Raw genomic sequence first — 15,240 nt, forward strand, 5'->3', positions numbered from 1 at the left:
ATGGATTCTTCAAATTCTTCCTGCACTGCCATTATAGTCGGCGCAGGCATTTCAGGTAAGGAAATTGGGATTGTAGGAAAGGATCGAAAATGGGTTTAGTTTATCTGTGTCTGCAATTCGATCATTTCTTTGTTTCTTCTGTTTGCTTATCCTTGTCATGTGAAACTTGGGTTGTAGGGATAATGGCTGCTAAGGTTCTCGCAGACAATGGAGTTGAAGACTTTCTCATTCTGGAGGCCTCAGATCGAATCGGTGGGCGGTTGATGAAGCATCAGTTCGCTGGCCTTACAGTGGAGGGTGGTGCAGGGTGGGTAGCAGGGGTTGGGGGCACCAAGATGAATCCCGTTTGGGAACTTGCCAAAAAACACAGCCTCCGGATTTGCTATTCTGATTATAGCAATGCTACATTCAACATATATGACCCCAGGTATTAACCCACATAAATTTTCTCAATGTGATCGTAGAAACAATCATTTAACTTAAAATTTAATCTAATTGAAGGCTGTACATTTATGCTAGCGGTGTTCGAGTTCCTGGATCTGTTGCAGCAACTTCATATAAATTGGCAGTGGATTCTGCTAATCGTGCATTGGCCATTGAAGTTGCTTCTACCATGGCGGATGGGAGGGCAGTGGCTAATTCCGTTTGTCCATTCAAAGACTTAAAATCTGAGGAATTGTAAGTATTCCAAACCCCATTTGGGAATTGATAAATTTTGATTAAATTCTCAGCCTCTAATGGAGCTTCATGTTTATATTGTTTTTGAAATGCTTCAGCGTTCCATCAACGCCATTGGAACTGGCCATAGATTATATGTTGCACGATTTTGAGATGGCAGGTAGGCTTTTCATAATCCTTATTGTGTAACTCACATATACATTACAATCGTTACATATTACTGATTGCTAACTACTAATATGAATACAGAAGTGGAGCCAATCCCGACATTCACTGAATTTGGAGAACGGGAATTCATGGTTGCTGATGATCGGGGCTATGAATTTGTTGTTCATAAATTGGCCGAAGAATTTCTCAAATATTCTAACAGCGGGCATGTGATAGATGACCGACTAAAATTGAACAAGGTAAAAGCTGTACCTTGCGTAATGAACAGACAAATCTTTACTATTAAGATTATTAAGAAAGATTTTTGTGACGCGAATTAGGTTGAGAAAATTCTTTTGATATTTAGGATTCTACAAAATATTAAGAGAAGTGGGGTATCTAAATTTTAATAGTCTTTTGGAGTTTTTAGGTTTTTAAATAAATTCTATTGAAGATGAATATTATAGACAAAACCATAGTTTGTCATAACCCTAACTCCAAAATCACTTTTAATTTAACCTAGTCAAATTTACCTGAATCACTTAACATTCTATTTATCATATAAATAATCTTTATCATAAACTTTTTGAATCATCAAAAAAATATATCATCATATATAATTTTCTAAAAATATATATTAAAATAATATACCTTAATATCAACCATACCTTAAGAATTATACTGACTGGTTCAAAAGTACAACACAGTTATCTAAAAAAATTCTTAAAACAGACCTATCACGAATCATCATATTAAAAGACTGTCGAGCTGTACTCTGACGGATTTCTATTTTTTTGATGTTTTAGGTGGTAAGAGAAATACAATATACGAGCCAGAGCGTTACTGTTAAGACAGAAGATGGCTCAGTTTACAATGGAAAATATGCTATTGCCTCTGTTAGCCTGGGTGTGCTTCAAAGTGATCTTATCAAGTTTAACCCTGCTCTGCCTGTAAATACATTGCCTACCGATCTCTGTCAACGATAAACGCTTTTCTTTAATCCATATTGATAATTAAGGGTGATTTTATTTTTTGGGCGCATTACGTACATAAATTTTGACCAATAATGGATTTAATATGATTGCTGTGCAGCGCTGAGAAAAATGTTCGGCGATGGCATTCCCGAAGCAGAACAAATTCTGGTTCCAAAATGGTGGAGTAACCGGTTTCAGAGAGGGAGCTACAGTAATTATCCTATTTTGGTGGACAAGCAGCACTTCCGCGACTTATGGGTAAAGATGAAAACACAATGACCAATATACCTTTAATTTGTACTCAAAACGAGTAGGCTTCGATATAATTCATGTGAAGATCTTTAACAGTTTGAAGCTGAAACGGATAATGTTTGATTGAGTACAGGCACCAGTCGGTCCCGTTTACTTCACGGGAGAACATACGAGTGAGAAATTCAATGGATATGTACATGGTGGTTACCTCTCAGGTCTGTGCTGCTTTTTTTTCCTTGGCTATAATATTAATTTTTTTTGCTTTTTAAGTTATAAATTTCTGGTGTATCTGATTCTGTGATGTTTTATTTTTCACTATAATATTTTTTTTCTTTGGTTAAGTTGTAAATTTTTTGGTTATCTGATTTACAGACTCTTGGATATATTCTTAATTACAGGCGTTCCCCTCTGAAATCAACTCCCCAGCTGCCTCCCTGTCTTAATCCTAACGGTCAGATCTATTGTTAGACGATTAAACAATGTTCTGCCGTTCAATTTTTAAAAACATTTTAATGTAAGATTATTTAATGAAAATAATTAATCAGCCGCCTGTTACCCTAACCAACACGTCCGCGCGGGATATCAAGCGTTCGCTGCAGAGGAGGGTATTATTTGCTGTAGGAGGGAATTCTCGTCCACGCGGGATATGAAGCGTTCCCTGCAGAGGAGGGTATTATTTGCTGTAGGAGGGAATTCTTTGCTTCAGACCGGAAACTGTACAGTTTGGGGTTACCCTACTTCTTTTTTGTTGTTTTATTCATTTTCTATTGTTTACGTATTGACCTCTCATCGAACCTGGTTTGGCCAGACTACTGGGTGCAGAGTAGAAGGCTTTTGCTTTTTGGAGATTGCTCAATGTAAATTTTCAGAAATCGTCTTGATTAATTTTTGTGGGGAATCTGTCCATCTTTTATTTTGAACCAAACTGCTTTTTGGAGATTGCTCAATGTAAATTTTCAGAAATCGTCTTGATTAATTTCTGTGGGGAATCTGTCCATCTTTTATTTTGAACCGAACTTAATTGGATTTTTTTTTTTTTTTGTAGATTCACTTCATACCGGGTATATATTTGTATGTACAGTTTCTGAGAATAAAATCTTGGGATTTTGCCTCATCATACTATGTAGCAAGTTGCAAGATTAGCTTTGAATATGGAGAAGTTGACAAGCGCCAGAAATGGCCTGTTTTCAGTCTTATGCTTTATGATCTGCTTCCGGCATTTAGAGGAAATGTGATCTACTTAACTCTGTTTATTACTGTAGAAATTTGAACGGATGATTGATGTGCTCTACTATGGCAAGGATTTTGATTTTGTTTTGGTTTTCTTTTTTATATGGTTCATTTTTGTGAGCTGAGACATTGGTCTCTCAGGTTTCAGGTTCAAGTCTTCCCTGAATGAAAAAATGTGTCACAAAAATAATCCCCTTTCATGGTTTTTCCTCGTGATTCTGTTCAGTAGGAAATCTTTCTATTTATAATACAATTAACCATTTTACAGAAAGCAGCATCTATCGTGTACTTGTTTATAAATATTATGTCTTTTGATGGTCACATCGCATGCTATGTTTTAGCGAATTATATGGTCTGTAGACACAATTTTTAGTGAGCTGAGACATTGGTCTCTCAGGTTTCAGGTTCAAGTCTTCCCTGAATGAAAAAATGTGTCACAAAAATAATCCCCTTTCATGGTTTTTCCTCGTGATTCTGTTCAATAGGAAATCTTTCTATTTATGATACAATTAACCATTTTACAGAAAGCAGCGTCTATCGTGTACTTGTTTATAAATATTATGTCTTTTGATGGTCACATCACATGCTATGTTTTAGAGAATTATATGGTCTGTAAACACAATTTTTATTTTATTTATTAGAATTCTTTTTGTAATTTTATTATAATAAAATTATGAATTTATAATGTGTCTTCATGTATTACCCTGATTAAATAGCTTTACATGAAGAACTAGCCTGATCAGTACATTTTGTCATCTACAAAAACCTCTAAAGAAATACACCACCAAAAACTGTTAGCAAAATTAAAAAATCGGGCATAAAAGCCAATCGGTCTATGAGTGAGTTAAAAAAAAAGTGGACTAGCAGAGTAACAGAATAGTGCATAGCCGTCCCAATCCAGTAGTTTGCTACACCGATGAGAGCGAGTAATAACAATAAATATCAGACACATACATAGTCAAGATTGTCCATGAATGTCAGCTAAACAAACACTGACAGCTAAAACAAGAGCTGTAAACAAAGCCAAAAGAGATAAAATACATATATGTCGATCCATGTGTAAACAGTCGCAATTTGCATTTGGTGCAGGGATTGCATCCTGAAAGGACTGAAACTATTCATATGATTGGTGGTTAATCTGTTCAATTATAGCTCAAAGACTATTTTCTAAAAGGAGACCTTTTGACTAGCCGTCTGCTGCATGTATCCTTTCCATGTAAATATGTGAGCATGAAAACAATATGAAGGTATGAAGGTATCAATATTAAGCCAGTTAATAAATGACATTGAGTCCCCCGTAACTGAATGCCACAATTATTTTTGGAAAACATAAGCAAGTTTTTGCAGGCCAAAAGTTCCCAACCCCATTTTAAATTTTGATTTTGAAACTGTAATCGAGAGAAAGGAATAAGATTAACCCTACTTCACTATTCTGACCATTGTTGATAAAGTCACTATCAAAAAAAGCCCACGGCTTGAGTATCAATACTTTCAGAAATAATAGCACTAGGGACTGCAATAATACCTTGTTCTGACCATTGTTGATAAAGTCACTATCAAAAAAAGCCCACGGCTTAGAAGTATCAATACTTTCAGAAATAATAGCATTAGGGACTGCACTAACACCTTTTTCCTGAGGGCAGTGGCATCAAAATTCCAACCCCTTGTGTGCACAGGAACCGAAAGCTTGTCCTGGAAAATCTTGTCAGGTAAACACGAAATATATATATGTGTGACCATATTTTTTTAAACTTTTTTTAAAAGGAAGTTGGTGGTCATTTTCTTTTGCCAAAACCCCAAATCTCACGGAAATTCGCCTTTGACATAGCCTTCACCCGGGAATTCTTTGCTTCAGACCGGAAACTGTACAGTTTGGGGTTACCCTACTTCTTTTTTGTTGTTTTATTCATTTTCTATTGTTTACGTCTTGACCTCTCATCGAACCTGGTTTGGCCAGACTACTGGGTGCAGAGTAGAAGGCTTCTGCTTTTTGGAGATTGCTCAAGGTAAATTTTCAGAAATCGTCTTGATTAATTTCTGTGTTTCATGGGGAATCTGTCCATCTTTTATTTTGAACTGAACTTAATTGGATTTTCTTTGTTTTTTTGTAGATTGACTTCATACTCCTGTCCCCCGCGAACCCTCTGCGCTTGGTTCGTTGGTTCCTCCAGAAGTTCCTTCGGGCATCTGTAGCTTCAAGGCCAGGGTTCTTTGTTCTACAACTCGGTGTCAGTGTCTGCTCATTGGTACTTCGCGCCAGCTGAGCTGCTTAGTAGAATCAACACAGGAGAGTGCTTTAATGAGGTTTTAATGGCCTCTGAATTTACGTTGGGGGTGATTATATTCTGGTTATGTTTTATATCTATATGCATGTGTTATGATATGATGCTACTGATCATAGTGATGCAAGCCACTTTTCCTATATGATGAAACAGGTGCGCATGATTGTATGGCGCATGACTGTATGGGATAACTCCAGGTTGGGAGTCTGACAGAAATAACCACGAAGGGTAACTTGTGATGTTGAGCATTTTATTTTCACTATGTTACATATATTGTTCATCTACTTGATGTGTGTGTTCATGCATGCACAGGACACAGGCTAAAGCCTTGCCAGCTCGCCAACAGATGGGTGTGGGACATAAACAGAATGCAGCATTTTCAGCCTTACCTACCCTACCTTTCAAAAAACAAGGGAGGGCTCCATACTATTACTCTTTTAAGTGGGGGATCTACTGATGAGCTGGGAGCATAATCAATCGGCCATATCAGCGGCTTCGTCCAAAAGGGTAGGCTAGAATATAGCAGGGATTACTCCTCGCCTTTTCAGTCTATGTCTATGTCGTTCTATCCGTTCGAGTAAGGGGCGAGTCATCAGCTGTTTCCTTCTCATATTTATATCAATATATTTTTCCATACGTTCAGTGAATACCTGCCAGCCGTAATATGGTATGTTGCGGAATTGATTTGTTTTGGATCCTGATCAAGCAACAAACCCCATTCAAAACAACTCAAATCAAACTCAAATCATGTAGTTTCTTTATGAATGATGCTGGAAAACCCTTCAGCTGGGGCACCCTATTCCGGGTGACCCAAGCCCACCATACCCTGTTGGGAAAGCTCCAGGTTTGAAGCTTTCATTTCCTTCCACTATTCTAATAATTCTGATTCCTGGGAAAAATTCTCTTAGTCTTATGAGGGTGACGATATGGCTCATATTTCTCTTTTTTAGGAACAGAGTGTTGAGGCTCAAGCTCTAAATGACAAACAACACTTCCAACAAGAGTTGAAATAGCCACCTCATCAATTATTTCAGCATAGTTAGCAGTAGGATGCTCTGACAACAACTTAGTCATAACATGAGTGACAACATAAGCTACAACAACATTCTCAAGTTCTTGCCTATTAGGAATAGCCATCTCATCAATTTGTGAACCACAACCAGCAATAATCAACAATAGGTTGCTCTTCAGTCTAAATACCACCAGCAACAAACAAAACTTTCCTGTGCTCAGCAAGGCCAGGTGTAGGCAAGGAGGTAGAAGCAACATCATATCCAAAACATGCTTTATATGTTTGTATCATATAGGAAATAGGAACAACAATACCCTGCCCATTTTTTCCAAGTCCTCGTCCTGTATATCCCATTTTTCTCAGCAGTAAAGACCCAATTCTGATATTGTGGTTATCAAAGCTAGGAGAAGCATCATTAGTAGCCAATAAAGCATGATGTGAAACTAAAACATCGACATTAGTAGTCTTACAATCAATAGTCGATGATCCTGGTAGCTCAATACTCTTCTTCTCAGAATGCTACAATCAACCGACTTCTTACTCAAGGTCATGTCTGCAAACCAACAATCCTTGAATCGTTCGATCCTTCTTAGTCGGATGCAGCAACAAGGAGTCATAATATTCTTTCAATGCCTTATACTCATCAAATAGTTATTATCTTCTTGAAGAGGGGAAACTTCTTCACAAAGCTTAGCAAGAGAGGCCTGCAAGTGGGCAACTTCATCAGTAATGCTCCATTTTGCCTAGCTTTGTTTTGCATATGATCAGGATGTCTATCCTTGGTCAGCATGATGACTTGTCTTATCTATGGCATGGGAACTAATAATTCTATGCACTGTTTTGGCTATTGAACAGACTACTTATGTATATATACATGTGTGTTATGATGAGATATTGTTTGTCATCTTGTCTGTCGAACTAATTAGAATGCATGGAATGAATGATGTTGATATGGTTGCTTATGTGATTATCAATGAAATGTGGTCTCAATAGTTGGATACTATGGTTGGGACATATGATAATAAATGACTGTTGATGCTCTTGAGAAAGTGTGAACTGTGTAAGATTGGCCAGACTTGCAGGAATCACCACTGCCCACCTAAATTGTCCACGTCATCATTAATGTGGAAAATTGGATTATTATGTATTATTTCAAGAAGGAAAACAAACAACAGATTCCATGTATTTTAACCAATTAATGATGCAACCTATAAGAGCTAACCAAAACTACAGACATCATAAGAACAACCAACTATAGGTGGTTCATTGATTATGAATTTGATAGCCTCCAATTTCTGAGAGAATGTCTTCAGTTTTTCTAACATAATATGTTTACTGTAAGAATACTACCTAAAAGTAACGGGCATGAGAATTCCCATATTAAGGATCACTGAATCTCTAGTAGCAGAAAAAAAATTATTGTCCTTGGCCTAGTCCTAGTTTAATCTCTGGCCCTAGTTATTTTGATATCAACAAAATAGGAATTTGAGGAATTAAAGCAATGGCAGGTAGGAGAGGCTTACACTGGCCGGTGTTGATTCATTATTTGAGACAAGACTTGTGAAATTGTGCATAGACAATTGACTTGTTTGTCCTGATTTTGGTGATAAATTTTGCAGGGTACCGGTGCCTTGTGAAAACATACCTGAAAAGAAACCAGGGAAGCAAACATACGCTTCTCCCACTAATCCAATTCATCAAGCTGACATAACATAAGTAAAAATAGGTCTTGCAAAATTTCAATCCTTATAGCAAAATTTACCTAAAGATTTCGGTAGGTTTGCCAAATCCTATTTCAAGCTATGACACAATTGAGTAGAGAATAAGATTTGGTGAACATGCTCTTCTTGGAGGCCTTGGAGGTTTTTTCCAACTGGATTTCAGGTTACTGTTTACATTCCCATCATTTTCCTTCTCCGAACATCCAGAAAGGGTATCGATGCCTCTTGCAAGACCCATATCTTCAGACTGGTTTGTAACCGCAGTAACAGTCGACTCCTTCACTGTATTGTGATGAGATGAAAAAAACAACTTAGCATTTGTCTCCTAGACAACCCCACATTGAAGTATATTCTTCCTTGCCTTGTCATCTTCTGATGCATTAACTACTAATGTTAAGCTTAACCTATACCTTATTTTTCCAAAAAACGTTTTGATCAATCCTAGGAATGGTGGAGCCTCTGCTTCAGTGACTGTAATATCACTTTCTAAATCATACTAATTTGCCCTTCCTGATTTTAAGACAAGCCCATCTATATCTAAATACGCAATGAGTATATTAGCATTCTTTTGAACAGTAGCACTCAAACTCAAGGGCATAATGCACGCTTGTTTTAATTGCATGCAGCTCCCCAGCCCATCCATTTGCATCACAGTAGTGAGCCTAAAGGGTACCCAAAACTTCTTAAACTAAAGCAAAACTGCCATTCCTATCAATTGACAACAAAATAATCTCCAAATTCAGCAAAGGGGCATGAAACTTCCCACTAGATGACAATCTTGAATGAAACCCAATGCCCAAAAGAACATGCAAAACTCATGTGGGGACCTAAATTCCCTACTGCAGGTTGGTACCCAAATGTCAAATTGTTCTTGAGAATTAGCCTGAGATAGCCATTCTCATTACACTTTCTTTAATTAACAGGCTTTGCTGAAACCATTCCTGTACCTACTCAACAATTTTGAGCTTGATTAGCACAATAACTTCAACAAGATTTGAATGCTGAAAACCAACATCTGATAACTATACACAATTCAAGGGTTCCCTAAGCTTGGCTAGTGGAATGGAACAAATTTCTGCAATGTGGATAGTGTTCTGGCTTTCCTAATATACAACGATCGCTAAGCATAATCATCTGACGTTTTGCAGTGTTTAAGCATGTTTTTTTGACTTATTTCCAGGAATTTTTCTATTACAAATCTGTCCCATCACTAACTCTGGCCTCTGGACTCTAGAGTTTTGGTGTTTGGAATTAATTTATAGTATTCATGCCCATGTTTGTGTTTGTCCGTTCCATAACTCGCTCAGCCTGCCAGACCCACATGTTCTGTATGCCAAAAAAAAATATGTTTGGCATTAATGTTGTGAGATCGATGGCTCATCCGGTGTCAATTATATTAATTAAAAGAGTAGTCCAACGAGGTAGAAATTTCAATGCTTTCTTTCAGGTGGTTTGGAAGCACATGAGGATATGTTCATGGTGTCAGGGTATATTAGTTGTTGCCACTATCCACATTTTTTACAAATCCTTGTACTATTTTGTATATAAATATCCCTACATTGATTGCTAAGCAGAGAACTGCTCATTGAAGTTTTTTTTCAAGCTTTTGTCTGGATTATTCAAAGTGTCAAAATTAACTTCACAAGCTGATTGATTTTTACTACAAAGGAAATCTGAGTTTCATCATTTCTTCATATTTATTTTTGCAGCTAATGTGGAGGAAAAATATTGACTTTCTGGCAAATGTTGGACACATACATCACTTCTAATGGAATCTACAATGCCAGAAAGTTCATGACCATTTTCACATGTTCTCACACTAATAGGCAGTCCGGAAAATCTCCAGCCACCATTGTTGTCACCTTGATCTCATCCTCTACAAATTAAGAATCTAGTGTATGGTATAGATTGGTAATTTGTCATTTCCAAATTAAGCCCCATTTGGTCGGTACTTATAGTTTGTTAAGCAGTCATAGTTTTATAATTATAATGGCGTTCAAAGTGGTGAAGTCTCTTGCAAGTTTTCTGTTGCTGTTGAATTTCTACATGTTTCTTGTTGCGGGCGCTATTGCTAGATGGGCTCTCAATGACACCCTTTACCACACATACTGGTACTTACTAATTTCTTAGTAAATATACATATTGTTTTTCTGGTACTGCTTTGATAGCTGCGATTGTAAGGGTTGCTTCATGCCTTTCATGACTCCATCATTTCCGGATTTTTGCGTGCCCTTGGCTTCCAGTGCTAAACGACGGATCCAAATGCACTTGGTATGGATTAAGATGTGTTAGAAACAAAATAAAATTTTTGTGGTGCCCTTTACGAGATGGGTTGAGATTTCGATCCTGGGACAGTTTCATCATCTACCCAGGATTTTTAATAGGTACATCGCACATTTTATAGAAAAATGACACTTACAAAACTCATTGTGTATGTGTGTATGCACTTCATATATATATATATAAAGAGAGAGACTGAACTCCCAATTAAATTAATTTATAAAAAAACTAGGTAGGTGCTCTAAAATTGAAATCTTTGCCAGTTGTTTAGTTTGCTTCTTTTTTATTCACTATGTTAGTTGATTTCTCTTGATTCCCTCGATGCGACAAGTATTTTGATGCTTTTGAATTCCGTTAGCCCAACAAACACTACCAAGTGTATTGTTCTGGACATGATGAACCTAACCTAGATCGATTGATCCAAAAGGACAAGAGTTTCACCAGCAAAGTGAAAGAGCTTCGGCGGAAATCACATGAGGAAGGACCTTTGTCGATGCGTTTCGAACCAACCACTGTGGTTCATCGTCCTGACGATGAACCACACTGGTTGGTTCGAAACGCGTCGACAAAGGTCTTTCCTCATGTGATTTCCGCCGAAGTTCTGCTTTCAACAACTATTATGTATCACAGAAGCCTCAATTCAATAAGAGTGAAAGAGATCATACACCAGGTAGTTGTTCAAGTTCCCACTTAGGAGTAGCTATAGATATAGACAAATCATGTAGTCTACATTTTCTGAATTCACGAAGAGCTGAACAACCCTTCTATTGTTGTTGGTTTTCTAGCATTTAGTATCAAGGGTAAATTTTTGTTTCTGTGTCGGGTGTTATTGATATCTTTCTTGCACTGTATTTTTGGTTTGACACACAGTAGCATTGAGATATTAAAGCATGTATCAATTTTCTTGAATTCACAGTTTACTTAGTTCTGCATTTTAATGGTGTGCTAATCAATTTCATTTCTTGTGATCCTTCATTTTTGCAAATCAGTAAATATTTTGGGAAATCTCGATAGTAATTCATTGGTATTAATTCGCTTCCTTTGCAAATTTGATGCCATAGGTCATAAGGGCATGCTATTGTTTTACCCTCAACTTACTCCTTGTAAAGTTGCATTTCATCCTTCTTCAATTAAAATTGTGTAAGGTTGTTACAAAAGTCTACATGAGCACACATTGCCGCTCTTATTTTTTTAACTGGGAAGAGTATTTGTATTATATAATTCGGTGTCTGGCTCACTGCAATTACATTAGGCAATTTCATAGATGTCTCTTCAAAATTTTCAGTGTCCCTCTCCTCATAAAAAATATTTCATACCTTATCTGGAGAGGGTGATTATGGCTTACAAAAACAATGAATTTGTTTGTAAAGACTTTACAGAATTGCCCCGACAATTTATTATATTTTGTTTACTATTTTTTATATTCAATGATCTTCTATATCTCACTATTCTTTTCGAATTTATACCTTACGCCGTTTTCTTTGCAACATTTGGTGCAAATGCTAGCTATTATTTTTTAAAAACATGACATACTTACACATAAAAGCCCTCAATGAAAGAAAACTGGGTGCAGCGGTGGGCACACATATGTTGAGATGACTTTGGCATGTTGGGCGTGGAAAGGCAAGATTAGGTGGACATAATGTGTGGGCGTGTATGGTATATGGTATAGCCAGGCGTGACGAGTGGCATGCAAGAGGGCGTGCACGCCCAACTAGTAGAGTGAGCGTGGTTGCTCTTCCAACTGGGATGGTTGGAAGGCAGACCGAAGCCAGTCTCACAACGACTTAGAGCTGTAGAGTGCGAACGATTCGTGCTGAGTGATTAAGATCGTCGCATCAACCAAGGTGAAGTGTAATTAGAGTGAAGTGCTGTACGGGTGGATGGGCCATCAATGAGAAACACCTGCTAAGGGGCGGCTAAACGGTTCAAAGTCTCCAAAGATACTACAATTATGCTCCCAAATGCAAAATTTATTAAAATAATATATTAAATTACCATTAAAAACATATAACGTTATCTTAGATAATCACAAGATTACTAGGTACACATATCTAAAACATATATCTAAAACATATATATTTATTATGTTATTAAAATTATTTTTGTTTTTAAAATAATTATATATTCTTAATATTTGGTTTATTTAATTTTTAGGAATTTGATTCGTAATTATTAAAATATTATTAATCATATATAATTAAGATATTATATTTTTTTTAAATAATTTTAAATTTTTTATTTAAAATTAACAATTTATAATTTTTAAATTAATTGTTTTTTATAGAGTAATTTGTATTATTAAAAAAATATGGTTACAATTTTATAAATTTTATTTTTCTTGTAGGTTTGAAATTGAGCATAAAGGCTCAATTTAAACTCTCAAGCAAGTTCCCCGTAACACAAAAATTATCATATCTAAATATTTTTTTACCAAAAAAATCTCAATATCTAGATATATTTACATTCCATTATTCTTTACTTTTGTTTTGATTTAGTGAAACTTCTTGTTTTTCTTGGTGAAATACCTTTTCCTTTCTTCCCAATTTGTCCAACCCATGCTTTTTCTAATTCTATAGGATCATTCTTTGGCAAGTGAATGATGCAATTTTTGAATTCTTCCTCATCCACTTGATATAACCAAGAACACACTTTTCTAGCAAAATCCTCGTGGATTCAATAGGGGATCTATTTTTCACGAGGATTTGCCATTGTTGCATTTTCTTTGGAAGTATCTTCTTCCTACATATCTTTTTGTTCTTTTTTATCTCAAGACTCTACCTCTTTGTTGTTCCGTAAGGAAATAAAACACACACACACACATAAAATATTAACACGTTAAAAAATTGTTTGAGAGAAGTAAGTTACATTAGTCTAACTTTTGTTGGCATAGTCATCATTCTTCTTCTTTATGCTAATGATATTGTTCTCATAGCAAGTAGCCCCTATACTCTTAGCATGCAACTAAGGATCTTAAAGGACTTTTGCTTCACTATGAATATGACATTTAACATTGACAAAACAAAAAGTCATGACAATTAAATCCATTAATATCATATAATATACTTTCATATATGATAGCAACAACTTGGAGGAAGTGTCTTTTTGCAAATATCTCATAATCAATACTAAGCACAAGCTCAATTAAATATGTAGCATTAAAAAAAAGATTAAATTGAGGGTGGAAAGCTTATTATGGGCTTGAAAACAATTGTAAATCAATGGAACTTTGGGTTTGAGATAAGAAAAAGACTCTTGTTTTACATTCTCATTACTCCCCTTATTTTATATGGATGTGAAGTTTGGGAATACAATGTTTCTAGAAAGTCATGGAGAAAGATAGAGCAAATTCAAAAGAACTTTATAACCTATAATCTCAAAATTAAAGAAAATATACCTTACCCTATTGTCCTCATTAAAGCAAGTTTTTCCCTCATTGAGAGCATAATTATGACCAGGTACCTAATGTATAAGAACAAGTTAAACAACATGGAAGATAAAAGACTTCCTAAAATTGCTTTAAATTTTAGCCAAAACCACCTTTGGCTCAAGTAGGGGTGGAATAGGGATGCCCAGTCTTGGCTAAACCGTTGGAGATGAAGAAAACAATCATTTTGAAAAATAAAGATAATATTGAAAATATTATTAAATCAAAATTTAAGAAGAAATTGTGGTGTAATAAAGAGTTAGAGGAAAAAAAAAATTAAGATATCACAAGGAGGTGATCAATGCAAATATAGAAAATCAAAAGTATCTATATATTCTAAGAAGTGCAAAGAAGGAAATAAACATTGTTAAAGTAAGAACTAATTCTCATGATCCTCATAGTGAAACTGGGCATTGGTCAATTTCTAAAACGCTTTATGATGAAAGAGTATGTCATCTTTGTAACACTAAGATGATTAAACATGAAAAACACTCTCTTAGGTTGCTTGACATATACAAAGATTTAATTTTAGTTCAAAAGATTTGCCACATGACCAACCTTCCTAAACTCTTAACTTGAAAAAACTATGGGGATCTTGAAATACTTCTCTTAATACTTTTCGAGCACTGAAATAAATTTCTAAAATATTTGAAGTAATCCTTTTCCTTCTTAACCAACTTGTGGTCCATAGGGGGGGGGGGATTTCGACACTTTCCAAATGCCTTTGGATTTGGAAGTTGGGTCATGGATACATTATGTTACGTACAAGGAAGATTAACTCTTAACTAATCAAAAGAAATTTAAAGTATTATTATAGGACCAAAATGCAAATTCAACCTAAATAATACTCACAAGAAAGCTAATATCCCTTGTAATCATTGTTGAGGCTACCCACAATTCAATATGTGATTTATGGTAGCATCTAGCCTTAATCCATACATAAAACGATATACAACCTTGGTTGCAATTTAACCTCTCACCCAAGATAAATGTCTAACTTTATTTACATGAATATCTTTGACTATATATTTTATTAAACTATTTAATTAAAATTTTATATTTCATAAAATATTTTAAACACTTTTTTAATGACCTATCATGACTCGATTGTTAATTGAGACTGAGACCAACCATCATTGGTTGATATCCACAAATGTGTATTGACTCATTCAAAGAAAACCTACATGTAAATTTAAATTAATGGCTAGAACTTTTGTATGTGATAGAGTTTTGAAGA

At 35.6% G+C, this 15,240-nt stretch overlaps 1 protein-coding gene across 1 annotated transcript; it reads left to right on the forward strand.

The window, feature by feature from the left end:
• Window positions 1-12,367, forward strand: LOC149262551 (polyamine oxidase 1-like). The gene is made up of 12 exons (XM_089380437.1): window positions 1-55; window positions 178-427; window positions 520-678; window positions 777-838; window positions 928-1,085; window positions 1,632-1,800; window positions 1,918-2,057; window positions 2,185-2,266; window positions 2,597-2,721; window positions 3,097-3,282; window positions 5,393-5,527; window positions 12,200-12,367. Exons 1-12 carry the CDS (start codon window positions 1-3, stop codon window positions 12,365-12,367), a joined length of 1,689 nt encoding a protein of 562 aa, XP_089236563.1.
• Window positions 12,368-15,240: the final 2,873 nt, after the last annotated feature.

This window comes from Pinus tabuliformis, chromosome 6, assembly GCF_031772625.1.
Source record: "Pinus tabuliformis cultivar Carrire ecotype Pingquan chromosome 6, CPIR1, whole genome shotgun sequence".
Taxonomy (NCBI): domain Eukaryota; kingdom Viridiplantae; phylum Streptophyta; class Pinopsida; order Pinales; family Pinaceae; genus Pinus; species Pinus tabuliformis.

Coding starts and splice junctions, on each gene's coding strand:
- LOC149262551 (XM_089380437.1), top strand. CDS start 1: ATGGATTCTTCAAATTCTTCCTGCACTGCCATTATAGTCGGCGCAGGC. Junction 2,058..2,184: donor AGCACTTCCGCGACTTATGG/GTAAAGATGAAA, acceptor GATTGAGTACAG/GCACCAGTCGGTCCCGTTTA. Junction 2,722..3,096: donor AGCGTTCCCTGCAGAGGAGG/GTATTATTTGCT, acceptor TTTTTTTTGTAG/ATTCACTTCATACCGGGTAT.